This window comes from Syngnathus floridae, chromosome 1 (assembly GCF_059516105.1).
Source record: "Syngnathus floridae isolate MCC-2025c chromosome 1, RoL_Sflo_1.0, whole genome shotgun sequence".
Classification (NCBI taxonomy): domain Eukaryota; kingdom Metazoa; phylum Chordata; class Actinopteri; order Syngnathiformes; family Syngnathidae; genus Syngnathus; species Syngnathus floridae.
The window spans coordinates 17,196,123-17,221,715 of record NC_142413.1 but is presented as its reverse complement, the minus strand read 5'-3'; the positions used below and the strand labels follow the sequence as shown (position 1 = coordinate 17,221,715).

At 41.6% G+C, this 25,593-nt stretch overlaps 3 protein-coding genes across 5 annotated transcripts; 2 read left to right on the top strand and 1 right to left on the bottom strand.

Annotated features, from left to right (window-relative positions):
- Positions 1–395: 395 nt before the first annotated feature.
- Positions 396–11,318, top strand: kdm2ab (lysine (K)-specific demethylase 2Ab). Of its 2 annotated transcripts, none has more exons than XM_088379689.1 (23): positions 396–621; positions 1,005–1,045; positions 3,296–3,434; positions 3,596–3,674; positions 3,757–3,803; positions 3,918–4,096; positions 4,196–4,302; positions 4,445–4,538; positions 5,238–5,391; positions 5,458–5,573; positions 5,716–5,842; positions 5,929–6,203; positions 6,287–6,364; positions 6,528–6,779; positions 6,902–7,030; positions 7,119–7,205; positions 7,295–7,516; positions 7,615–7,644; positions 7,727–8,703; positions 8,780–8,943; positions 9,196–9,342; positions 9,864–10,079; positions 10,176–11,318. In XM_088379689.1, the coding sequence occupies exons 2-23, from the start codon at positions 1,010–1,012 to the stop codon at positions 10,355–10,357; spliced, it is 3,837 nt and encodes a 1,278-aa protein (XP_088235815.1). In that variant the 5' UTR covers positions 396–621; positions 1,005–1,009; the 3' UTR covers positions 10,358–11,318. The 2 variants fall into 2 exon arrangements, with proteins under 2 accessions (XP_088235815.1, XP_088235804.1); XM_088379678.1 differs by having other exon boundaries at positions 397–621; positions 7,292–7,516.
- A 609-nt stretch (positions 11,319–11,927) lies between these two features.
- On the top strand, positions 11,928–19,345 carry ankrd13d (ankyrin repeat domain 13D). Of its 2 annotated transcripts, none has more exons than XM_088379706.1 (16): positions 11,928–12,766; positions 12,855–12,987; positions 13,082–13,206; positions 13,460–13,505; positions 13,730–13,873; positions 13,958–14,147; positions 14,556–14,622; positions 14,842–14,923; positions 15,052–15,113; positions 15,440–15,570; positions 15,651–15,808; positions 15,888–16,001; positions 16,191–16,363; positions 16,882–16,961; positions 17,218–17,454; positions 18,219–19,345. In XM_088379706.1, exons 1-16 carry the CDS (start codon positions 12,683–12,685, stop codon positions 18,280–18,282), a joined length of 1,890 nt encoding a protein of 629 aa, XP_088235832.1. In that variant the 5' UTR covers positions 11,928–12,682; the 3' UTR covers positions 18,283–19,345. The 2 variants fall into 2 exon arrangements, with proteins under 2 accessions (XP_088235832.1, XP_088235826.1); XM_088379700.1 differs by having other exon boundaries at positions 12,852–12,987.
- LOC148404337 (signal-transducing adaptor protein 1-like) lies at positions 19,341–24,739 on the bottom strand. Its single transcript, XM_088379720.1, has 10 exons — positions 23,837–24,739; positions 23,683–23,754; positions 22,803–22,919; positions 22,652–22,708; positions 21,411–21,607; positions 21,205–21,336; positions 20,840–20,909; positions 20,327–20,429; positions 19,893–20,036; positions 19,341–19,811 (listed from the first exon to the last, which is right to left on the bottom strand). The coding sequence occupies exons 1-10, from the start codon at positions 23,936–23,938 to the stop codon at positions 19,696–19,698; spliced, it is 1,110 nt and encodes a 369-aa protein (XP_088235846.1). The 5' UTR covers positions 23,939–24,739; the 3' UTR covers positions 19,341–19,695.
- Positions 24,740–25,593: the final 854 nt, after the last annotated feature.

Genomic DNA, 25,593 nt, shown 5'->3' with positions numbered 1-25,593 from the left:
CCTCGCTCCCGCGACCCTCGTGAGGATGGGTGGTTCAGATAAAGGATGGATGCATATTATTATTATTATTATTATTATTATCATCATTATTATTATTGTTTTATATGTAAAGCTACTGTGATAGAGGAAAAGAGGGCAGATTTGGAATCAGCGCAAAAAAAAAAATCTACATTACTCTAGTGAAATTTACTTGCTTCTGATTTAATAAAAATATATACGTAGTAAAAATGATTGGCCCCACGCAACTGAACGGCGCAAACCCATGTACAAATCAAACACGCTTGTATGTTAACGTATTCTAATCTTGCTTAAATAGCACAGGCTATGTCCAATGGGAGGGCTTCTACGCAAATTTATGGAAACACTGTGGTAAGTAGGGGGTGTGGTAAATCTTTTTTTTTTTTCCGTGCTAGGTTCGTGCGTATGTGTGTTGTTTGACCAGCTGAAAATGGCGGCTCGTAGCGTCGAATCCGTCTAACTTTATGGCATATTAATAAACACAACAATACACCAGCGTTTCGGCCTCGTAACATGTGGACAAACTTATCCGAGAAGCTTTTCTCGCTCATCTTGTGAAGCGTCACCCCGGCTGCTGCGACTAAACGGTGTTTCAACGTAGAGGTAAAATGCTTGGAACGCTCACAACTGCTGATGCTAACGTCGGCTAGGTAGCTTGCGATCACTTTCAACGACAGAAGTAGTGCCGTGTAATTACCACCACTTAAACACTGGGATTTCCCTTTTTAAATACCCACCTTTAGTCGACACTCGTCTATATTAATGGACGCGATTTATTTTTGAATAATTGTTTTAGACGAGAGGCTCGCCTTAGCTTCCTGGCTTAAACAACAGGGTTGGCTAATGCTAGCTTTGATGTGTAGCTAGCTTCCCCACCGAGAAGAACCCAAGTGTCAAAACAGCGCAAAAACATTGCAGAACACGGGATTTGTAGTTAATTATTTTTTTGCCTTTACGCTTCTCATGAGACTTTTCCTGTCGTTTAGAGACTATGGAGGATACTCATACACGATACAGCAAACGGCTGGTAAGTAAAGTGCGTCTTCCTGACTCTTGTCTTGTGTCGCAAAAAAGCAGCTGATTGCAATTCGTGATGGTTATTAACAAATTTAGGATTGCGTTTAAAATTGGATTCATATCATTTGTTTGGTGTGTTGGGCCACATGACACTGCGGCGGTGGTCTGTTGTTGTTTGGTTTGGCGTGGGTCGTAAAACTGGAGCAATGGACGTGTCTAAACGACTCTAGGTTCAAGAGAGGGTCAAGTTCATTGTCTTGACCTGACGGTGTTGCTGTGATCTGCTTCACACTCTAGACTATCAGATTCTTTTCTGATTCCAGAATCGTTAGTTATATTGGAGTAGATCGTCATTTGGGTGCAGGGACCCCATTTGGGAGATTTTTAATCCAAGCATCTACATCAGCGTTATTGATATCTTCACTATTAACACTTTATTTCCAACACGTTTTTTAATGTGTCGGAGTGTGACCTGATAAAATATAGCAAACATTGAAATAATGTACCAATTAAACATGTAGCATTTTATTTTGCAATTTTATAAGCTATAACACACTTTTATTTGTGTACAGCTTCGAAGCCCACAATTTGATTTAATACAGTTGACTGACATAAAGAACGGTGTGGGGGTGGGGATATCTGATAGCGTTTTTTCGGAGCCTGATCCATCTGTCTAGCCAAACAGTGTTACATGTGGAGAATGGCAAGGAGGAGGGGCAATGTGTGGAAGATTAACCCCTTCTCTATTGTCGTGCTGTATTGTTTGGGACCCTCATGAACTAGAATGCTGTTCTAATGCAATTTATCCTTCTGTTTCTGTCAACGTCCTAAAAAGTCATTGTTTTATATTCTTCTCTCTGTCCAATATCAACACCAGTTCTGGTGCACTCATGCTTCATGGGGAAATAGGTTTAAGGCTGCCAACTTGTATGCCAATCTTTGTCCTAACAACGAAGTATTTTCATAGTGTCAATATTAAGACTAAACAAGCAATAATACATGCAGGAATCCTGGGATCACTAATTTGGCCTTTTTCATTAGTGTTAGTTTTCATTTCATTTATCAAAATGAGTTTTAGTGTGTTCTCAGCTTTGTTTCACCGCATTTAAGTTTTTGTTTCTAGCATTTTTTTCTGAGAATTGTTTGGTACAAGGTTGATGAAAGATCATTCTATGCATTGTGTAATTAAAAACTACATGCAAAATATATAATTATTTAAAAATGGCATAACTAGGCTCTGCACGATCAGAATTTTGGAGTTGAGCTGCGAGTTTAGATACAAATGTATCACCAATCTGATTGGAATATGGACGACTCTGTCCAATCTAGTGAAAACCTATTTACTGCCAATTCCCTGCCATTCGCCCACAAATGCCCCAAATTAACGTTAAGGTGCATATTGAAATGTAGGGGGGGAAAAAACAATTAAACCCTAAAAATTCTCCCCAAAACGCTGCTAAACATTCAATACACCAAAAATAGGAGGGAAATCCTGACATCCCCCTCCCAAAGGGAGAAGAAAAGGGGAAAACAAAACCACTGTATATAATGAGAACGCTCCAATGATTAACCATGGCAGTGTAAAACTTCCCTGGAGTGAGCAAGATTGTTTGCTTCAATGTCTTATTTTGAGGATGATCGATTGGCAAATTGACATCACAGGCAATCACCAAATTTGGAACAACTGCAAAATGTCTGCCGATCAGATCTACCTAAAATTGAGTTTGAACTTCCAAATAGCAGATGAACAACCATCAACTGATCAAATACAAGAACTACCTCAATACCCCACAGACTTTGAAAGCTTATGTATTAAATTAACAAAGATGAACCCCAAAACATATTTGTTCTACCCATAGTTTGTTTTTTTAAATATAACATGTAATTTCTGTCAGTTATTATTATTATTTTAAACACTCTAGTTTTTATTTTATTGTATAGTTTTTATTTTATTGTATTGACCAGCCAAAAATGGTGACTTAGAGCGTAAAGTACCTTTTATGGCATAATCATAAGCACAACAATGCATCACAGTCTTGGTCCTGAAACATGGGGACAAACTAATCAAGGAGCTTCCGATGTAAACTTGCAAAGCGTAGGGCTGCTCGATTATGGGTAAAAATCATAATTCCAATTATTCTGTCCAATATTGATCATTTACACAATTATGTTTTTGAAATTGGAAAAGCATTTATTGAACGTGCGTGTGCGTGTGTTTTATGCGATTTAGATGCTAAGACGTACCTTTTTTTGTCACCAGCGTACTGGGACACGGCGGCGGTACCAGGATGACGGAATCTCTGACGATGAAATCGAAGGGAGACGTATGTTCGACCTGGATGAAAAATTGCAGTGTAGCAGGTTTGGCTCTGAATTGGTCAAACATATGGAAGGGAAAGGTGAGCTCACAATGTTTACATCTTTAGATAAATTTGAGTCGAAAAGATTATTTGCATTAGTGTTATTTAAAACATTTAGCAGGTAAAATGCCATTATTTTATACAATTATTATGATTTTTCATGCCAAACTGAGACGATGTTTGCTTATATTTTTATAAAGATTTCACGTTTGAATACATCCAACGAGAAGGTTTGAGGGATCCCATCATCTTTGAGAAAGATGAAGGCCTTGGAATACAGTTAGTTTCCTCATTACGTCACATTTTAGCAAATGTTAATCATTTCCATGTGGATTACAAACTGCTTTATTTATGCTTGCAGAATGCCAGACTCTGATTTTAGCGTGAGTGATGTGAAGGTGTTTGTTGGTAAGCATTCTCCGTCACTAAATATTTTCCGCTGAATATAGAGTTCAAAATATACAATACACCCAATCTGACTTGTCTTTGTACTAAACTGAAGTCCCGTTTATTTTCTCACAGGCAGTCGGCGCATCGTTGACGTGATGGATGTGAACACCCAGAAGGGAATCGAGATGTCAATGGCACAGTGGCGGCGCTACTACGAGACTCCGCCATCTGAAAGAGAGAAACTTTATAATGTTATCAGCTTGGAGTTCAGCCACACCAGATTGGAGAATCTGGTCCAAAGACCTGCTTCAGTAAGAAGACACCAGCTTTTCTGCCACATGGTTTTAAAAGTGCATACAGGGCGCACGCTTACAGAGACGATGTTTCATACTAATGCTTGGTTGTTTCAGGTGGACCTGATTGACTGGGTGGACAACATGTGGCCTCGCCATCTCAAGGAGAGACAGAGGGACTCTACCAACGCCATCATTGACATGCACTATCCCAAAGTACAGAAGTAAGTTGATCCAAGATATGAACAAAACACACAGTAGCTTGGATTTAGTCTTACAACATTAGCAAAGTTCGCACCCTGTTTATCTTTATTTTATTTATTTATTTTTTAGCAAGCACTTTTATCCCTTTCTCGCCTGTCATAGGTACTGTCTAATGAGCGTGCAGGGCTGCTTCACAGATTTCCATATCGACTTTGGCGGCACTTCAGTCTGGTATCACATACTCCGAGGAGGAAAGGTTAGTGCCTACAGCTGAAGCAGATAATCAAATAACTCTATCACAAACAAAGTCGAAACAAAGTCTCTGTCTCAAAGCTTCGCATGGATCATTTTTCGGCACAAACTTCTGTAATTGCAGACATTTAAGAAAGAAGATGATGTGCAATGTGCCCACTGCAACGACACAGCCACAACACAAGGCTAATTTAAAACAGCCTGTCACCGCTAATTAGAACGTCTTTAAATATTCTCCCAAGGATTGAAAAATAGCTGCTGTTGCTAATGCTCTTTCAATTGCTACATTGAATAAACTAACAAAAGAAAGAAATACATTCATACACAAGATGCTGTGACCACAACTGACGCGCAGGCACTCAATGCGCTACCCTGAGCTAACAACAGCCGCTTGCACACTTTTGCTGACGTGCGTGTCATTCACTAGGTGAACGCATTTAAATTCACAGATAATACACTGAAGATGGTGACCCAAAGTGAATGAAAAGAATGCCTACATCTTGTGCACATTTGTCTTGGTAATAATTAATATGCAAAATTATTTTTTTGATTTATCGGTGGGATAAATGGTATAATGGTCGATTTGAAAGATATTTGATATCCCTTCCCAATTAGTGCATGTCTTTTTGCCATGCTAAGGCAGTGCTTTACACCGGCTTGTTCTGAAACCCTCACCCTCCCTCACCTGTGTCTCCTCCTGCAGGTGTTCTGGTTGATTCCACCCAGCCCCCAGAATCTGGAGATGTATGAGAACTGGGTTTTGTCAGGAAAGCAGGGAGATATCTTCTTGGGAGACAAGTGTCACGACTGCCAGAGGATAGAGCTCAAGCAGGGCAACACCTTCATGATTCCCTCAGGTCTCTCACCAATAAATACACTGACTCTGTATTGCAGTGTAAAAATGCTAATCACCATCATTGCAGGGTGGATCCATGCTGTGTACACACCTGAGGACACCCTGGTGTTTGGGGGTAATTTCCTTCACAGCTTCAATATTCCCATGCAGCTCAACATCTACAGCATTGAAGATCGTACTCGGGTGAGCAACATGATCTGTACCTCTTAGGCCATCACTCTTTAGGTATCAGTGCAGGTCTATTTTTTTTTTTTAATCCTGGTTGGGCTTTCCACTTGTTGCATGATAGATATTTTTCTTAATTATTTCGGTGTGTTCTTTTTAGGTCCCAGCCAAGTTTCGCTATCCATTTTACTACGAGATGTGCTGGTATGTCCTGGAGAGGTACCTCTACTGCCTGACAAACATTTCCCACCTCACCCCCGAGTTCCAAAAATACTCGCTCGGCATAGGTTAGGACTCCTTACAGAAACATTTAACCTTGCTGCTCTGCAACCATCTCGATTTGTTGCTTAAAGGCAGAACTGTCTCTTTACAGGCCTGACGCGAGCAGACCTTGGGATCCATAACAACACAGGTAACGGTGCCTCCAATGGCATTGACGGTGATGTCGAGATAAAGTTGAAGGAATCCGAAGACGAAGAAGTCCTAACGGAAGAAAACAATCCAGTCATCAGACCGCGGCATATTATGACACCCTTTGAGCTTGAGGGGCTGTGGAACCTTGTGGGGAAGCTGGAGGAATTGCCTGCAAGCAAAAAGTGTGTCCCTTCTGGAATTGGGAATCCTGAAGCATTATTAGAAGACATGAGGGTTGGTATTCAACTAAGGTCCTTGATAACGATAATACACAACCAGAGGAGTTTTATTGTTTGTCCCCTCTTGTTCATGTGTAGGCTGTTCTGAAAGAGCATGCAATGGATATCCCCAAGCTGTCCTACACTGGAGAACCCATTGTCAAGTGGCCCAAAAGAGTGAGTAGAATCTATTGATTACTAAATTATACAAAATAATCTCAATACCATCCAGGCAATATGATGCACAAGCAACTTAAATGCAATAATGTGCCATTACAATGTTAAACAATTTTTTTTAACCAATTTCAATTACTAAGTTCTTTGGGTTTCTTTTATATAGCCATCATGGTACCAACCCCCAGAACCTCCACCAGCGCCCCTTTACCGTTCCCGCTTGGCTCCTCCGCTCCACAAATCGTTGGGCCACAAACGATCGCGCATTTCTGCTTTGAGGCGCCGACGAGTGCGGTGCAAGACTTGCGCCGGGTGCAGCAGGAAAGAGTGTGGTGACTGCCAGTTCTGTCTTGACATGAGGAAGTTTGGCGGGCCTGGAAGAATGAAGAAGGGCTGCGTCATGAGACAGTGTCTCATGGTAAGTTTCTCTATAAGGGGCCTGGGATTTTTTTTTATTGAAATAAAAATAAAATTTTAATTTGTTGTTGTCTGGGGTCAAAATGTGCACGTGATTAAACCAAACATTTCTTGTCTCTCTAGCCTGCTTTGCCAAATACAGCCAGATGCGCAATTTGTGAAGAAGGCGAAGCAGAGGAATCTCACCCAAGCACTCACACGCTCATGGAGTGCTCTGTTTGTTCACGGATCACCCATCGGCGTTGCATGAAGGTGAGCTTGTTTTAAAAAAAGTGAATCACATAGAAACTGTTTTTTTTTTTTTGGCTGCGTACATCTCTCAATGTCTTTATTTTGTTAGGATCCTGGTGAGGGTAAAATAAATACAGATTTGCCAAGCCTTTGGGAATGTCCTCGGTGTTATAACAGCAAAGGCTCCGAGTCGGATGTATGTACTCATTTTTTTTTTCTCTTCTAACCAATAACCCACAATATTTTCTTTACAATGATACAATATTTTTTTTCTTGAAATAGCAGTCTTCCAGTGAGGGGGAAAGTGAAGAATCAGAGAGTTCAACGTCCTTGCCTCCATCAAAACTTGCGTATCGGGAAGGTATTGGCGTACGGGGCCGACGGGGCAAAGCCACATCACGACCCACTGCTCGGCCCACAGCCCCGCCACCCTCTCAGAAATTGCTACTGCAGCATCGACGTAGCCGTAAAAGAGCAAGTCTACTGGAGCTGCGACTCAAGAAAAGGGTAAGCAATCGTTAGTGTAAAAATTGCTGCATTTAAATTTGATTATTGTGCCATGTAATGTGAGAGTAATGCTGTCTTTTTTTTCTTTTAAATTACAGATAAAACTAGAGCGCAGCAAAATTCTTGCAGTAAGTTGAACACATACTTCTGCAAGAAATGTTTTTGTAAAGCCGTGATGTGTGTTGAAAAAATATTCCCTCTCATTTGTAGCAAAAACAAGTCATGGAGCGTGCCAGGTTACAGTCGCGCCTGCGCGCTCCAGCAAATGCACTATCTCAGGGAAGAGGTCGGGGCACCTCCTACCCTCACGGAAGCTCTTCCAGAGTGACTGGGTCCCTCCAGCTACAGTCTATTCCCAGTCTAGCCAGCGAACCCAAGGTAGAGCCTTGCAGAGGGCGGGGGAGAGGGGTGAGGCTGCGTGGAGGAGGAGCAGGAAGAGGAATGACAGGCAGTAGGTACCATCAGGGGCTGGAAGTGGAGAGTGAAGACAGTAGCAGCAGCAGCAGCACTAACAGCAGCAGCTCTGACGATGACGAAGAAGGGGAGCGAGTGCAAAATGGCAAGCAAGCAGGCAATAAAGAGAACCAGCCACTGTCAAGTTCAGGAGGACAAGCAACCAAAGATCAAGAAGAGGAAGAGAGGCGAGACACCAACCAAAATGGTGGAGAGGATGGTGGCGATGAGATGGAGCAGGGCGCCAATGGTTCGTTTATTAAAGTGACACTCCAAAGGCCAACCAATGACAAGCAGGAACCTTCAGCAATTGTTCCCAAACTAGAGGCAATCACACCTCAATTTGCCCCTGTGGCAAAACACAACCCCAACAAAACCCTCATCAGGCCACCTATCAGAAACCCTAATAAACATTCCAGCGGTCAGGTGCCAGCAATCAATCGCGGTGGCCACACACGGACATCCCACCAAACAGAGGGGCACGAAATCGCCAAACGAAAAAAGCAGAGCAGTGCAGCTAAGCTGAGCAACGGTGCCTCCTCCTCTTGCTCCTCTGAGCTTCTGCACCATCGCATCCCTTTGTCTGCCTTGCAAGATGGAGGTAGTGAAGCTGACAGGGCAGGTGGTGGGAGTAGGCCAGACTGCGAGAGGGAAGTGTGGGTGTCTGTCTTCCGCTACTTAAGTCGAGCAGATCTTTGTGTGTGTATGGCGGTCTGCAAAAATTGGTACAAATGGTAAGTGTTCGACATTATATTTTACTTAGGCCTGTTGTTAATGTAGTCATACTCCATTATGTCCACTTGTGTGCAGGTGCCTTGACAAGCGACTTTGGGCGCAGATTGACCTGAGCATCAAACGCACCATCACACCTCAAGCCCTGACGGGAATCATAAAGAGACAGCCTGCTTCACTTGATCTTTCCTGGACCAACATCTCCAAAAAACAACTCGGTTGGCTTGTTGGTCGCCTTCCAGGTGATCACTTTGATATAATCCATTGAACAGTTACAGGCTCATGTAGCAACATGCATTCAGCAATCTGACTGTCAGACAGCAGCAAAAAAGTGGAAGGAATGAGTGTCATCAGTACGTTAATATCTACTTCTGACCTCTCTGATGGCTCTGATACTAAAGTCAAGCAGAATGACTGTTTAATGTCTAATGGTCATCGACATGTGTTCTTGTTACATTATAAAGGAAAATTAAATCAGCAATCTTGTTTTTCAGGTCTGAAGGATCTGATGTTGGCAGGTTGTTCCTGGACGTCCATTTCAGCACTCTGTTCCTCTGCTTGTCCTCTCCTCCGCACTCTGGACGTGCGGTATGCAGATGGGGTTAAAGATGCTCAGATAAGAGACTTGGTCACTCCCCCAGGTGTTTTTTTTGTTGTCTTTAATACAATAGTATCTTGACGTTTGAGTAGATGAACTTATTAATATTTTTTTTGTTTGTCGCCCCTCCCCCCATTTTTAATGCTTTGACTGTGTTGAGAGTAAAAAATGGATTAAGATCAAGTTTCAGACATGCGACTGAGTAATGTGAAAAGAAAAAGGAGAGGGACAGTCGCCACTACACTCAGCCATTTATTGAGCGGGATAGGAGTCAAATACCCAACTAAAAAAAGGAGATCACTTGCAAGGAGCATGCAGATGATGCTAACACTGGGGCTGGAGTCACAGCGACTGAGAGCGCTCACAAGGGCATGCTCCCAAAAGACAAATGAGTACTATGTCATAGTGATGTTTGCATATTCATATTTTACAAGTATCTTCCTTGACTAAAATTGCAATAGAAAATGAGCCTCTATAAGTGATATTATATTTGCTTTACTTGCAAGACGTTTTGTGACTATGAAGCATTCCAACCAGTGAATTTCCTTTCTGGTGATGTTCTAGGTTGTGACAACCGCAGTCAGTTGAGGACCATGCAGTGTTTGCGACTTGCCGGCTTGGACATTAGTGACTCTACCCTGCGCCTGGTGATCCGCCACATGCCCCACTTGACCAAACTGGACCTTTCTCACTGCAACAACCTCACAGACCACTCCATCAACCTGCTGACTGCGGTGGGTTCGTCCACCCGGAACACACTAACAGAGCTCAACTTAGGAGGTAAGAGACGGACGGATGTTTTAGAATGCAGAACACCAATACATGGTCTTATTCCCCCAGTTGTAATGATGACTTCTGCATCTGTTTGTGTTTCAGGGAGCAGTAAACTCACAGATGCTTGTTTAACGTATCTCCGCCGCCTGTCTTGCATATCACTACTCGACTTGCGAGGCTGTAAAGGCGTCTCCCGCAAAGCGTGCGAGTCCTTTATCTCAGAGCTATCAGTCAATACGCTCTACTGCCTGTCAGATGAAAAACTGATCCAAAGGATATCCTAAAGCTCGGTTTTAAGTGTCACTGCAGAGCGAGGACATTCAAGTACACATGTACCACAGCAATGCAGGAGTGACCTCACCAAGAGTGCTTACTCCCTCTTCTGCTGTTGAGGAAAAGGACAATGTACCTAAAGAGACTCAGGAGTCCTTATTTTTGTTTTTGTTTTACCGTTTGAGCGGCGGGGAGAAAATAGGTCATTGTTAGCTGTTTTAGACTACATACCCCCTTTACATTTCAGCTCCTTTTGGTTGGGTCTGTCACTTTTTGCTTCCATTTTGGTGACACCTTTTTGCTTCATGCACAGCAACTGTTGCTTGATATTCGTTTAAACTAAAGCCAAACTCTGAAATAGAATCTCTAAGTTGTAAATTTGTTTACTTGGCAAGTATGCATGAATAAGAGAATTATGAGTCTAATCAATACGGCAACTAGACCCTACCCCATGAGCGGTCGGGGTGGGGGGCTGTTTCCAATAACAAGCCAAGGAGCAGGTGTCACAACAGTGGTGGATTTTCAACCACCATTAGACATCAGGTGCTATTATTTCCAAACACTTTGTTTTTTGTACAGAGATTGTTTAGAGAAATGCAGGTATGTATACCCTTTCTCCCCAGCTCTGATATATTTTTCTGGAATTAAATTTTCTCACAGAATATCAAGACACAGTTCATTGTAGAAATGTACAACTTGTTTATTTGAGGGAGGGCGGCATAAATGGGGATAGGATTGTCTGTTTCGTTGCACCCAACAAGTAACTTTAACCTGATACAAACTCCTGGCAGAGACTGCTTTTGTAGCCTCATGTCTGCAAATGAATATATATATATATATACTTTTGTGTAAATGTTTTCCCCCTATTAGGTGTTCAAAACTGGGATCCTTGTAGCATTATAATTATTTTCAGATTTTTTTTACTTCGTTTATGTATTTTTCAAGAAAAATAAAAACAATGATTCTCAGTGAGTACTGAGTCTCTTCCCCCCATACACACACACACACACACACACACACACACACACACACACACACACACACACACACACACACACACATGTAATATGTGAAAATGACAAAATTATTCTAGGTCACTGTTTTCCAACCAGGGGTATGTCGAAACATTTAACAATTTATTCCCCAGATCAATAACCTGTGGCACAGCTGCAACAAAACCACAACAGCTCAACCACAGTCAGCTCAAGTGACTCATTAAGTCTCAAATGACTGATGAAAATAAAGCTGCAATTGTAGATCTGAATATTATTTTTAAGTGTTTGATTCATGACATTTAGGGTTCAAAATTATTTTTAAATGGCACTTAGTAAAAATAAAACCCTCCAGTTTTATGGATAACTAAGGAGTGCTCTTCTTAACTTTGATTCTCTCTTTTTTTATTGATTTGTTGAGAGGGAGAGTGAATGGCCAAGAATTAAATGTTAAAATTATGGAGGAAAAAATATATTGAAGTCGTGTTACGTTCTGTTTTTGTATAACCATCACCATATATGAGTGAGCAGGTACTCAGTGTGCCAAAAAGGTTGGGAACCACAGTTGAAGATAAAGGAGTGACCTGCAGCCTGTCAGCTGATGGGCGGCTCCACCCTCCTCAACCAGGAAGAGCCGCGACCGCCTCTACGGATAAATAAACTAGCATCAGGCGTCCTGTTTTGTTTAAGAAATAAAATGTCATCACGCACATTCCGCAGACTTTCCAAGTGATGCGCTTGGATTTCAATTGGACAAGTGCTGAGCGTAGCCGTCAGCGGCTGTCACCGACACCGGGGGAGTTGTGGATGTCCAACTCGAAGAAAGGCCGAATATTTGAACAAAGTACTGCGAATACACCAGAGATGTGGGTGGCAAGCTTTTACGTCGACCGGATTCCACTCACTTAAGGGAAGATAACGAACGCACATGGATGTAAGGTGCCTTAAGTGGTTTTCCTTCATGATGGAAAGGTGGAGCAAGACAGTTATGCTGAGCGCCAGTTATCCACGTTAGCCTAGCTCACTAGCCTTAGTTCTCCACCGTTACATCCAATTAGTGGGCTGAGTTGACAACTCAGCCCACTAATTTAAAAAACACACACGACAGTTTCGTTGACTTCCTCGCGACAGCAACGCGTATATATTTGGTTTGCGACAGGTTTTACCAGTGAAGCTTCTTCCCCCCCGCCCCTTTTATCTTTGGTTTATGTACTGTATTTTGCTGCTGCTTTGCTAGAGCTAGCCTGTTAACTAACCAACTAGCTAGCCCCCAAAAGTCGCTAAGTCCCATCGCAAGTTTTCTTCCCCCCCATTGTTAATTGGACGGTCAATCGAGGGTCAAAGATGGCCCAAGAAGAGTATCCATTGCATTTCCTGGTATGGAACAATCAGTATCAGGAGCTCGACCAAGCGATGCAAAAGGCAGAGGTAGGTTTGTTTGGCATCTTTTTCCCTTCCGTGTCGCACTGCATTGCGCTGAAGCTGCTTGTTGCGTGTGTGTGCGCTACCGCAGCAGAATTTAGAACGAGTGGATCCGAGGGGGCGCACCCCACTGGAGCTCGCTGTGTCCCTGGGCCACTTAGAGTCCACCCGAGTGCTGCTCAGATACACAGCAGACCCGACACACTGCAACGCACAAGGCTGGACAAGTGGGTGCTCTGTTGTGCCTGCGCGTTTGCTTCTTGAGGGCTGGCAGGGTTCAACAAAGCATCACAGATGACCAGTCATGTGTTTGGGGTTCAGTTTTGCAAGAGGCTGTGAGCACTGGAGATCCTGAGCTGGTTCAACTGGTGCTTCAATACAGAGACTTCAAGCGGGCGACTGAGCGGCTGGCCGGAATTCCGGAGCTTCTGAGTAAACTTAGACAGGTAACCCAAAAAAAAGTTTAAAGAGAACCAATAAATGCTTCATCTAATCAGAGCTGCAATTTCTGTTTGTTTTCCCCCCTCACGATTGATTCAAGCATGATGCCTGAACATTAAGTCGCATTTAACTTGTATATCTACTTTTAAGTGACATTTTTGTCTGCCTTGAGATTTTTTTTCTGATATAAAATACACGCAGTGGCTCAATAAAATTTGGTTAACACCAAGTCTTTCTGTTTTTGTCTATCTGTTGCAGGCGCGTGACTTCTATGTGGAGATGAAGTGGGAGTTTACCAGTTGGGGTGACTGTTTTTATTCATCATTCTTTTCAGTACTAAGGCCTCAATGAAACCAGCTGGCCCTCACTATTTGTGGAATCTCAAAGTTTGAGCATAATAAGCTTTTGATTCAGGTGGAGTGTTTACCCTTAGGAAATAATGGAGATAGAAATAATAAATTCCAGGGGCATTGATATCACACTTCCTGTCTTTGTTCAAATATAACTTCTACCAATTCTCCCCCTCAGTGCCTTTGGTGTCCAAGGTCTGCCCCAGTGACGTGTATCGGGTGTGGAAGAGTGGCTCGTGTCTCCGCGTAGACACAACCCTCCTGGGTTTTGAACACATGACCTGGCTGAAAGGACGACGGAGCTACATTTTTAAGGGTGGAGGTTTGTATGGAAAAGTTTGACCGCAACCAAAATCTTGTCCGACTAAGCCCTTTGTGCTTCACTGCCATCTGTCCTCTTCTGTAGACAATGGGGCGGTAGTCATGGAGGTGGACCATGAGAAGCAGGTGGTGTACACGGAGCCGCTCGTCTTGTCTCCACGCGATGCGCCGTCCCTGCTGGCCGCCATGCAGCCATCGCAAGAGAACACTGCGCAGAGACTCACATCGCCCATCGTCTCCACGCACCTCAACACGCGCAACATTGCCTTTGAGCGGTAAGGTGCATGCTCTGTCAAAAATAAAACCCTACCCCAAGTCTAATAATGAAACGAGATACAGTCGATAGTATTGTCTGACCAAAATAAAATTATTTTTGATCTTCTATTAGACTAGCACATCTATCATTTGTGATTGGATGCCTACGTACAACTCATTTCTGTGTTAAGCCACGGAGGGATACAACTACTTTTTAGTCTACAGCAATGCGTTATGCACATGACCAATAGGTTCTGCAGCATAGATAGACCACACATAGATCCATCTGAAACCGTTTGTATGTATTGAATATATGTAAATAGAGTTAAATTTTCAACTGAATATTTTTAGCATAACTTGAATTCTTTTTAAACCGAGGCATACATAAAATGGGAAAGTTGTGACCCACATGTGCATTTTCTTTTTAGGAACAAGTCTGGCATATGGGGCTGGCGTTCTGAGAAGAGTGAAATGGTCAGTGGGTATGAAGCCAAGGTGAGACTTATGACTTCATTATTTGATATAGAACTCAGAGCAGTATTTTTTTGGGCAATCCGTATACTGTAATGTATTTTTGAAAATACGATCTAATGAACCCATTTTGTGTTGTTTGTGTTTAACTGTATACAATTAATATACTGTGTTAGGTTAGACTCTCTGGTGTACTTAAGATATCATTTTTATTCAGAAATAACACTTGGTGATGGTATTCAGGTTTACAGTGCAACCAATGTGGAGTTGGTAACTCGGTCAAGAACAGAGCATTTATCAGACCAGGATAAATCCCGGAGCAAAGGTGAGGTCGTAGAGCAATTTCATGACAGACCAAAAGTACAATCTCCATCCACAAAACATTAAAATGTAACACACATATGCCCCCCTTTGAGTTTATGCAACATGCTTTTTTCAATATGTCCCATTCAGGCTCCAAAACTCCTCTGCAGTCCTTCCTGGGAATAGCTGAACAGCACACTGCTCACAATGGGGTAAGCACCACTGAATCAAATGGTCCCACCTACACGCCATGCCGCCTCTTTGACGAGAATAACACTTTATTAGTCCCTGAGAGAGAATGAAGAAACTTTTTTTTCTCTCGCTCTATTATAGCGAACATGCAAAATTTTACCTTGTGATCCAATACAACATTTGATTATTCACCTATGGACAAGTGTCTTATATTAAGATCGAATCCTTTTGTATTGTTATTTAGAACCAACAAAAGCATGCCGACAACGTGGCACCTTTCTGTGAGGAGACAGTGCTTGTCTGTCGAATAAGTTCACATATCAGCGTCTCTCCTGTGTTCATGTAGAGTAATGTGTCCCAGTGCGCCAGTCCCCATAATCCCACAGCCATCACGGCTGAAGAATACTTCAATCCAGAGTTCAACCTCAATGGCCGGGACATTGGACGTCCCATCGAGCTCACCAGCAAAGTGCAGAGGTACTGACTGAGCCATTATGAAAAAAGATAAGAGCCAGCATGATAGATCTCAACATTTGTTCTGCCTTGGTTGTCTCCAGGTTCAAGGCAAATCTGTGGTTGAGTGAGACCCACCCGCTGTCGTTGGCCGAACAGGTGACGCCCATCATTGACCTCATGGCCATCTCCAACGCTCACTTTGCTAAGCTGCGTGACTTCATCACCTTACGCTTGCCCCCAGGTTTTCCAGTGAAAATAGGTGAGAGCAAAGTCACATTTTAGGGCTGGTCATCATTTACCTCATTTGCTTTTCTGATTGAATTCCCTCTGCTCTTCAGAGATTCCGCTGTTTCACGTGCTGAATGCCAGAGTGACCTTCAGTAACTTGTGCGGCTGTGACGAGCCTGTGAGCTCAGTGACGGTTCACAAACCGGAGAGCTCAGAAGAAGCAGGTAACGATGAATTCACACAATTTTGGTGTGCGTAACTCAGACACACAAGCCTGGAACCTATCCCAGCAGTCATCGGGCAGTAGTCCAGCCATCTTTGCAAAATTACATTTAAAGTATATTTAGCAAGTTATTAGCAATGATAGTCACATGTAGTCGTCATCTCTAATTTGTTGTAAACCGTCATCACAGGGCAGTCGGCCGCTCCCTTCCACTGCGAGGTGGACCCTTCGGTGTTTGAGCCCCCAGCAGACTACACGACCCTCGGACCAGGGCGCAGCGAGCCAATGAGAGACGAGGATGACAACCTGCTGCAATTCGCCATCCAGCAGAGCCTTTTGGACGCTGGCACAGAGAGCGACCAGGTTAGAACACAACCTCAATCACACGGCTCTTTCCTATTACGTAAACGAGAACAACAATTTTGATAGTTTGAACAATCATTGGAATCAGTTATGGCTTTAATAGTATTCAAAATTAATATGAGTTGACTATAGTTAACTGAAAAGCTTAGAATACAGTGGTAGCTCTACTTACGAACGCCTATACTTACAAACTTTTCAAGATAAGAACTGGAGCCTCGTGATTTTCTGGCATCTACTTAGGAACCAATTTTTGACTTCCGAACTGACGCTCCAGCGAAGCTAGATTCCTTCTCTTTTCTTGTATTTTTTTTTTAAGTTCTCACTTACGTTCTGCACGAGGTGCGTTTAATGACCACTCACACAGTTGGAAAACTCAATAATTGCACCAGAAAGTGACGAGTACGTGAGCATATTTCAGGGAGTACGTTGCCTCTACTTACAAACCCGATCGTAGAACCAATTAAGTTCGTCGTAGGTAGAGGTACCAATATAGCATTATATGATTTTTTTTATTTTAGGTAACCATCTGGGAGGCTCTGACCAACAGTCGTCCAGGACCTCAGTCGCCCCTTTATGAGGAAGATACTCAGCTGGAGAGGTGAGCTAACATTTTGTCAGGCTATCCAACGTGGAACTCCATCCTTCAAAATCATGATGGTATCTGCCTGATTTGGTAGAAGAAAGGCTCTCACATGTAATTAAGTAAGATAATTAGGCATCTGTGAATAGAAGTCTGTGATTAGCACTTCCTTTCAACCCACACGGGGGGCAGCGACTACTCCCAGTCATCCTCAACTGAGGCCCAGCAGTGATACCTTTCTGTCTTTCCTTCCTATTCCTATGTTTTTGGACAGGGCCATTCAAGAGTCTTTGTCCATCTCGTTGGCTAGCAGAGAAGGGGTAGATGATGCGGAGGACCCCAGCCAGCCTCCAACAGACTCTCCATTGAACCCCACCCCCAATTACCCTCTCTCTTACAACACAGCGACCGAGCCGCAGTTATCGGGACCCTTTGGTGGAGCGAGCAGCTTCGATGAGCAGTTGCGCATTGCCATGGAGCTGTCGTGCCGTGAACAAGAGGAGATAGACAAGTGAGGGTCTACGTTTATCAGCTTTTAAATAGATATATCAATACATTGCTAAAACAAAGTTATGTGGTATTTTTAACTACAAAACACGTAATTATCTTTTTGTATGAACTTCAGCTGAAAGCTTGAATTCTTTTATAATAATTTTTAATAATTGTTTACTATCTGCTAAACAGCGGTGAACTGAGTTAAGTTCACTCCCCCCAGGTCTCAATTATTTTTTTGCTTGCAAGTCAAAGCAAAAAAATCTAAACTATTTATTTATTTATTTTTCATTTTGTTTAATTGACAGGGACAATGAACATTTCTGTAGATGCACCAGAATTAGCCAAAGGGCTTTTTTTCATCAGTAGTCCCTAAGGCAAGGTGTGTAAAGGGTCTTTCCCAAGGACACGTGACTCGGTCAGAGCTGGGTTCGCCGACCCGTCGGTTTCTGAACAGCTCTACTGCCTGAGCCACAGTCGCCACACAATGATTGATATATTGATAAAACTGAAGTTTTATACCCCAAGGAATCATTGTATGCCGGAGTATAGATATTGCTTGAGTGACTAAGATGTCCACTCTCTGCAGTTCTAAAACCTTTGTTATTATCGCTATTTGAAGCAGGGTTCTGTTCCTGTCCCTCTCAAACAACTGGGATTTATTGTAGTCTAAATCTAGAATTGTGATCAACACCTTAACCTGCCCCCATGTGGATGTCATGGTAGACCATTATCAAATCTACATCATTTTATTGAGTCGGATGATTTGTTCTCATTTCACAGGAAGCGTAAAGAGGAAGAAGAGGAGCTCGAGAGGATCCTGCAACTATCACTCACCGAAAAGTAGTGTCACTTTAATGCAGAGGCAGGTTGTTCATTGGGGGACGCAAACTCCTAATTTATTCTGGTTTTATTTTTAAACCCAGAGATAGTAAGTTATTACAGATGTATTATTTATTCCTTTACCTGATTACTGTCCCTAAAAAGTGTGAACAAGAGTGAGTGACACAAAGGGCCCTGTTTTCGTTCCGGGCGCAAGTCTAGTGCAGAGCGCAGTCTAATTGCGGATGGGTGGAGTTTTCTTTCTTTTGGTATTTCGCTAGACCTTACGCTGGTAGAATTGGGTGTACCGAGGGCCTTTTGTGCCTTTGTGTGCTGTTGTGGGACGGAAGTAGACTTTTCACTGCAAATCCCACCATGTCCCTCTATTGCATCAAAATTAGCACGGTCGAAACGCAAATCCGAGTCTACCGTGCCTGACGTTGCAGTAACAAGTAGACCTGCTTTTTTTAGGCTCGAATTTAGATTGAATTTATCGCTACCGTTTTTTACCAAATTAGAAGATGCGCTAGTGGGTGAGGCAGAAACGCCCAGAGAGGCATAGTGTGTCTACCAAATTTACAAATACGCTGAACTAAACCATTACTCTTGAACAAAAATGAAGATTGATCTACTTTTTAAGCTAAATGCACACTGCATTCTGTCACCAAATTAGCAGGTGAGTCAGCGGCGAAGCTGCTTTATCCGCCGGCACACCCAGATGAGCGCAGCACAGCCCCAAATACGCTAGACAAGACTTGCACTGGCATGAAAATGAAGTTACGCCCAGTGCATGGGCCTCAGTTTAGCAAAATAGGGCCCACAATGTGCAAATTAATAGTCTGATTGACAACAATGTCAGAGGAAAAGAAAGGGAGTTTTTTTAAAATTATAATTCTATATTTTGCTGAGTCTTGCTGTCTTTAAAGAACGATGAATGGTCTTAATTCTTTAAACCTACAGTATAATGATCCATGGTACTGATGAAAAAAAACATAATAAAACAGCATATACAAAGAGAACCTTTGAAACATTTGTTGACTTGCTCATGTTTGTGTGGAAAAAATGAAATAATAAAAAAAAAGATCATCTTGGGGATGGTTTATTTACTCATTTGCACATAGGAATCTGTCACCATTACTAATATGCATTCTGACCAACGCCAAATACACATGAACTGTAGGCTGCTAAATGTTAGAGTTAGCCTGTGTCATCTTGATGAAGTGACATACTGTACAAAACTCCTTTTATTAACATGGCAGTGAATTATTGTGTTTACAATCTCATAAACCTACAAAACAATAGCTGTGGTAATAAAGGGAGATTTCCGGTTGTCTTTAAACATTGCAAAATATTCTCAAGAAAAGAATGTAGTCACAAAAACTGAAACAATATCCTAAATATTACAAACATTATATTATTATTATTATTATCTTATATATCATATATTTTGCATGATAAATGGCAAGTGAGTGCCAGTGAGGGTATACTTGGTGTGCTCGCTCTTCGTGTAGTTCTGCCACAATCGTACAACTTGTCGCTCTTCATCCAGCTGAACTATTTGAAAGCAATGCAAACTTTCAGTTCATTTTAACACAACACATTTATGTTAACACATTGGCACATTTGTAGTTGCACCTTTATTCAAGTTGTGCTCATTTGGGACCACATATTCCCCTTCCCCAGGCTTGTTCTGTGAACACATCAGCCTCGATGGCGCCACTTGTGCCTTGAGTACATTTGTCTGTGTTGAGGGAGTGACGCACTCGGGATGTGTTACCGCTGTAAGTATGTGACAATTAAGGTTGACCTCTCACACATTACTGAAATGCTGCAGAATTTTTATTTTTGCATGCTCTCACATACGCACCACTGAAATGTTTTTTTTTTTGCTCCTGTTTTTCTTTATTGTTCACATTCACTAATGATAGACATTTTTCTCTTGTATGTAATTTGTGCACTCATATATACAAGTGAAACCCATTTGCGAATATTATATTAGCACATTTGCGTGAAAGGATTTCAGTCATTCCAATATTTTAAAACGGTCACCAATCCCATGCAGTACTCACCGATGCGAGTTTCGTAGATGCCCCCCGGTGTGTAAGGATGAAGCCTGTATTCTGTCTTCTCTAGAAAATATTCTAATACCTCCTGCAGGGAGGAGACTGTCACCTGAAGGGAAACCGACTGTGTGAGGCACATCAAAAATCTCATTGACCACAATGCTGTGTCGACGATGTCAGAATATAACAACATTCTTGTAATCCGGTTATTGCGGGTGAAGTTTACAGTGATTGCATTCTCAGAGCTGGTTCCAATATTTTGATGACCTTTTCTATGAAGGCGAAAAAATATTACACACTGCTTTTGGTGGTTGCTGTGTAGTCACAAAAACAAATGTGATCTTTCATATTTGAATTTGATTATCTTTGTGTAAAGGTGGAATTGATCAGAAAGCTTGGATGCAAGTCTCTGTGCGAGTGTACCTAATAAAGTGCTTGATGAGTTTTCATATTTGCTAAACTCACTCAAGCTGTGGCTGCATTTATAAGTATAATGCTTTGAGAGCTGGAAAAACATACTGCTGTTTCTAATTGGATGATAAATCCCGACTTGGTGTAGATCAGCCTATAGTTCTTCATGACAGGCCCCCTAAAACAAAACAAGTTATCATGACTGCAATGCATATTCAAAATTGTTCACTAAAAAGATAAGAAACTAAACTTCAGAACAATACTAACATTTTTATATACGGCACTTATATATGTTTATATTTGTCGTCCCTTACAAATACAGTGCCTCAAATACTTTAATAAAACATTTCCTGTGTCTCACGCTACATTATGTGACTGTTATGATACTCTTAGCGTACCCTTGGTATACACTTGCCATTTTCGGGTATCGTCTCAGACAATAAAGTAATTATTAATAATATTCAGTAACGTACTTGGCTGTGACATGTCTGAGGGTGAGGGCATAGTTGTTGGCCATGGTGGATGGGCGGAGGATGATGTCTCCAAACTCCGGGTTCCGCCACAACATATTCTCAGCTTCCTGCCGGGTTACATTGAAGAAACACCTGAAAGAATCGGAGAATAGATTTAATGGCTAGATAAAAAATAAACACTAGAGAAATAAACAAATCATAGTCACGGTAACATCTCTGGACTGATGTGATCATGCGTTTCCTTTTGTGGGGGCACGGATGCGGAAGCCCCAAGAAGGTGCGCAGGTCGAGGAGGAAGTGGGGGTTTCTCCACTTGGGAAATTCTTATCTTCTCCTGAGCCAGAGCATCTTCAAGCAGCAACCTTTGGCCGGGCAGGAGTTGCAGCTGGCTGGGAATCTCTTTCTACAGAGTAACATACAATTACTTTTACATCCAACTGGATAGATGGACAGACGGACAGATGGGCGAATGTTTAGTCACTCTACAATGCTACCAACTAAGCCACAGACACCCAGCAAGACCAACATGTTGTATTTGTCCTGGTGACACCAGCAAAACCAGTGGGTCATCAACGATCACCAGCTCCTGGGCGGGCCCCATCAACATGCTGAGTTGCTGACCCAGCTGGGTGGATGAGGCTTGGTTCCTAAAGCGAGTTTATCAGTGAATGAAGGTTTAAGCTGTTCTAATCTTGGCTGTGATGTTTTGCTTTTGCTGTTGGTCTTGTTGAAAAAGAAATGCAATGAAACCATGCTGGTCTGTGCTGTTTTTTTTTCTCTTCTTTTTATATATCAGGGAAAGCAAGTTTGTGTTTAAATGGGTTAGTTAATTGTTGACCTGATGTAAGAATCCTTCCTGGTTGGGTATACTGTGGGTTTGTCCCTTGCATGCCGACCCTGAATATGTCAATAAAAAAGAACTCCAAAATTCCCACCATGTATATCTTCGTTTCGTTCTCTCTTTTTTCTGTCTTTTTATCTTTTTATGGACGGATGTCCATCTGTTCATCCACACTACGTAGCTACTGTATCCTACCTAAGTGCCCCGAATGTGAAATTATGAACAGTGGTTTGATTACATATTGTACCATGTCCATTAATAATATAAAATACAGCAATTTACTTCACTGGTTTCTTTTATATCAAACAAATTATTTTAGGTGCATTACCTGACATGTTTCGGCGGTTTCTTCCGCCTTCATCAGCGGAAGCAACCGCCGAAACATGTCAGGTAATGCACCTAAAATATATTTTTTTTAATATAAAAGAAACCAGTGAAGTGATTAAAAAAGGAAAAACAAGATGAACTTAGTACAACTAATACAGCAATTTGTTTCTCTAGTGCTTTTCAAAAATGCCCAATTGTTTTCATAAATTGTGTATGGCTTGCTGAGTTATTCAAATGCTTACCTGTTATTCGTGTGTGCGTGTGTGTGTTTTTACTCACTTTGACCATAGTCATGATATAAGCCCGCCACTCTTCTCCTGTGTCAGGGTTGTCCAGCTGCACCCCCCCACCAAAAAAAAATACCATCACTCTCCTCAAATAAATTGTAGTGATTGCATTACAGCCTGGATTTTGGACTGGATACCAATACCTTCAAGTGGACCTCCTCTGTATGCATCGTGATGATGAAGATGGTGGGTATCTTCCTCTGATATGGGGATGCTAACTGCATGGACCTCAGCTGCAGCAGATTCAGCTTCTCTGTATACTGACAGAGGAAGGACATCATGAAGTAATGTTATTTGACTGGCATTATGTCTAGTTATATATAATTAGACATAATGCCAGTCAATTATTGGATTATGACTGGGAATCTTCTACATTTTGCCAAATCAATAATCACTAAAGTCTCATTTTTATATATGATGGATTGTGTAGTTATGAACATAGCGTTGAAACACTACTGGAGGGCACAGTTAATTACATCACTGCTGTCGCACTAATACAACGTACCAGTTATATGTCAGCGGGTGACTCTTCTCTAACAAATATTGACTAAATAATACATTATAACACTATTATGCCGTTTTCACAGGTGGGTGTGTATTTTACAGAATGGCGACAACTAAATCACTTTGTGTCAGATACAGATTGCCACAGAATTTTACGTGGCCCAGTAAAGCAAAAAAATAGGTGTCTACTTAATATTTATAAATAACAGGATTTGTTCCTTTCACTGGACCCAAAATCTGTACCATTTTCCCCCGAATCGGTTTTAAAAGCATTTGTTTTCACCACTTCCCACAGCTCCTAAAAAAAGAAAGATTTATTTGCCACTAAAATTAATTTGAATTTTTTACAGCTATGATACAGTGGATAGTGGATAGAGAGTAATTCCAGCCGACCTTCCACTCTAGTTGCTATCATTATTATTCAGCACAATATATTCGTATTTAAGTCTCTCTAGTTATGCTTGTTGAATGATGATTTTAGCCAATCATAAATAAAGCAAATGCAAGAGGTGGCCTCACTGTATCCTGCTTATCGTCTTTGTACAGAAACAAGGTGTCTCCACGCAGTTCTGCGAAGTACTTCTTGAAATCCTGAAGATGATAATGACATTAGGATGGCTGAGCTTCACGCTACATTCCTATTCCCAAATCAGTTCTTATCATTTGCCCTCACCGTCTCGTGGGAGTGTTTCTTGAGCAGGTGCCCTGTGTAGTAGAGAGGCAGAGCTGTGATGTGTGCCCTCCGCTTGTGGACCTCTCTGGTGGGCACAGACATGATTTCGAGCCTTACGGGTTCTCTGAGCTTCCAAATTCCTGATTTAATCCAAGTTGGCCTAACTGGAGTCCAGAAACTCTTTAGAGCCTCCGCATAGCTTAGTCTCTGTGTTTACCTTGTGCTGCTCCTGACAATAATGATGGACTCAAGCTTAGTCATTCTCCTTTTCGCTCAGTTATCATGGGGTCATGCTAGCGAGAATGAGGAAGCACTGTGGTGATTTACCAATGAGGAAGTAGTCATTTGTCAATACAGTTTAACACCCCTAATATACTGTAAAAACTCTTACCACGTATGCAACATTATCAGATCCCATCCAAAGCCTTAAAATATAAGGCAGGTTAACTATTGAACAAGTGTTTGTTTTTCATGGCAGATATGTACCTGTGAGATTTCACACCCAGACTTACAAATGCATGCATATTAAAATTGAATCCAGTATCAACTGCATTTTAAATCATTGATATAAACAGGCATACTTACCTAACACAGCCAATTGCCCAAGGCCCCATAATTTTCATGGGCTCTCAAAAGATATGAAATTGATAAATGTTATATTCTCTTGAATTTAAAGCAATTATTATTGTTTTAGCCATATGAAATACGTCATAATTGTTATATAATACGATATAATTGTTGTGGCTGCTCCTCTTCTCATGCTCTGGGGTTTTCCACGTTCTTACTGCTCATGTGCAGACTTGAATCAGAAAAAAGCAAACATGTTGGCGCAACTGTGAGGAAAATGAAGCGTAGTTATCCCAGTGGAGTGAAGAGGAAAAGCCGAGATGAAAATGAGCGTTTTTTTTTTTTTTGGTCGTTTTAAATCAAAACTTCCAACCTTTTTCACAGCAACACCAAATACTATGTTCAACAACAGCCAATAGTACTGACAGCAGTGCTACAGAAGAAAATTGAATGGAGAGTGAAATTAGTAGTGAATTCGTAGGGGTCTTAAAATGTTTGATACTTTGCTGAATGTTGATTATATGCTTAGCAAATACAGTACAAGTGTTGAAATAATTTATTCATCAGGTAGTAATGGCTAAAACTAAATGACTAAAAACAGTATGATAAACATTTCCCTGGGTACCATCAAATCAATGTAAAATGAAACATGCTACTGGAAACAATGTTACTTGTAAAGGAGTGAAAATAGATTTTAAAGTGCTTGCTACATTGTTATTGTATTTACTTTAGTATTGAAGAAAGCATCTGACGCTCCAGTTTGTATATCTACGATTATGAGTAAGGTCACCGATATTATAGGCCTTACCAGTAGGCTAATATTTTGGTTGTCTCATTATATCAATATTTTTTTGCAGATGTCTTTGTTACATTGATATGTTACATTGTTATTTAAATGTGATGCCAATGAAGTATACGTTTTTTGGGGGGGGGGAAATCCCAATAAAAAAAAGGCTGTCACTGGAATCATCAGTAGTCTATGGCAAGGGGTTTTGCGTACCACAATTATTTATTTTTATTTTTCATGCTCGAAATGGCAACACGAAATCCATTGCGTTTTACTAGTTCAGTTACTACCGTAGTATTGCTGGTTTGAAGCTGCTGAATTATTAATGAGCTGGGCAAGTGCCTGCATGAGTGCCAGGCATTAGTAATCGAAATTGCAAACAAGGTTATATTTGAACTCAACC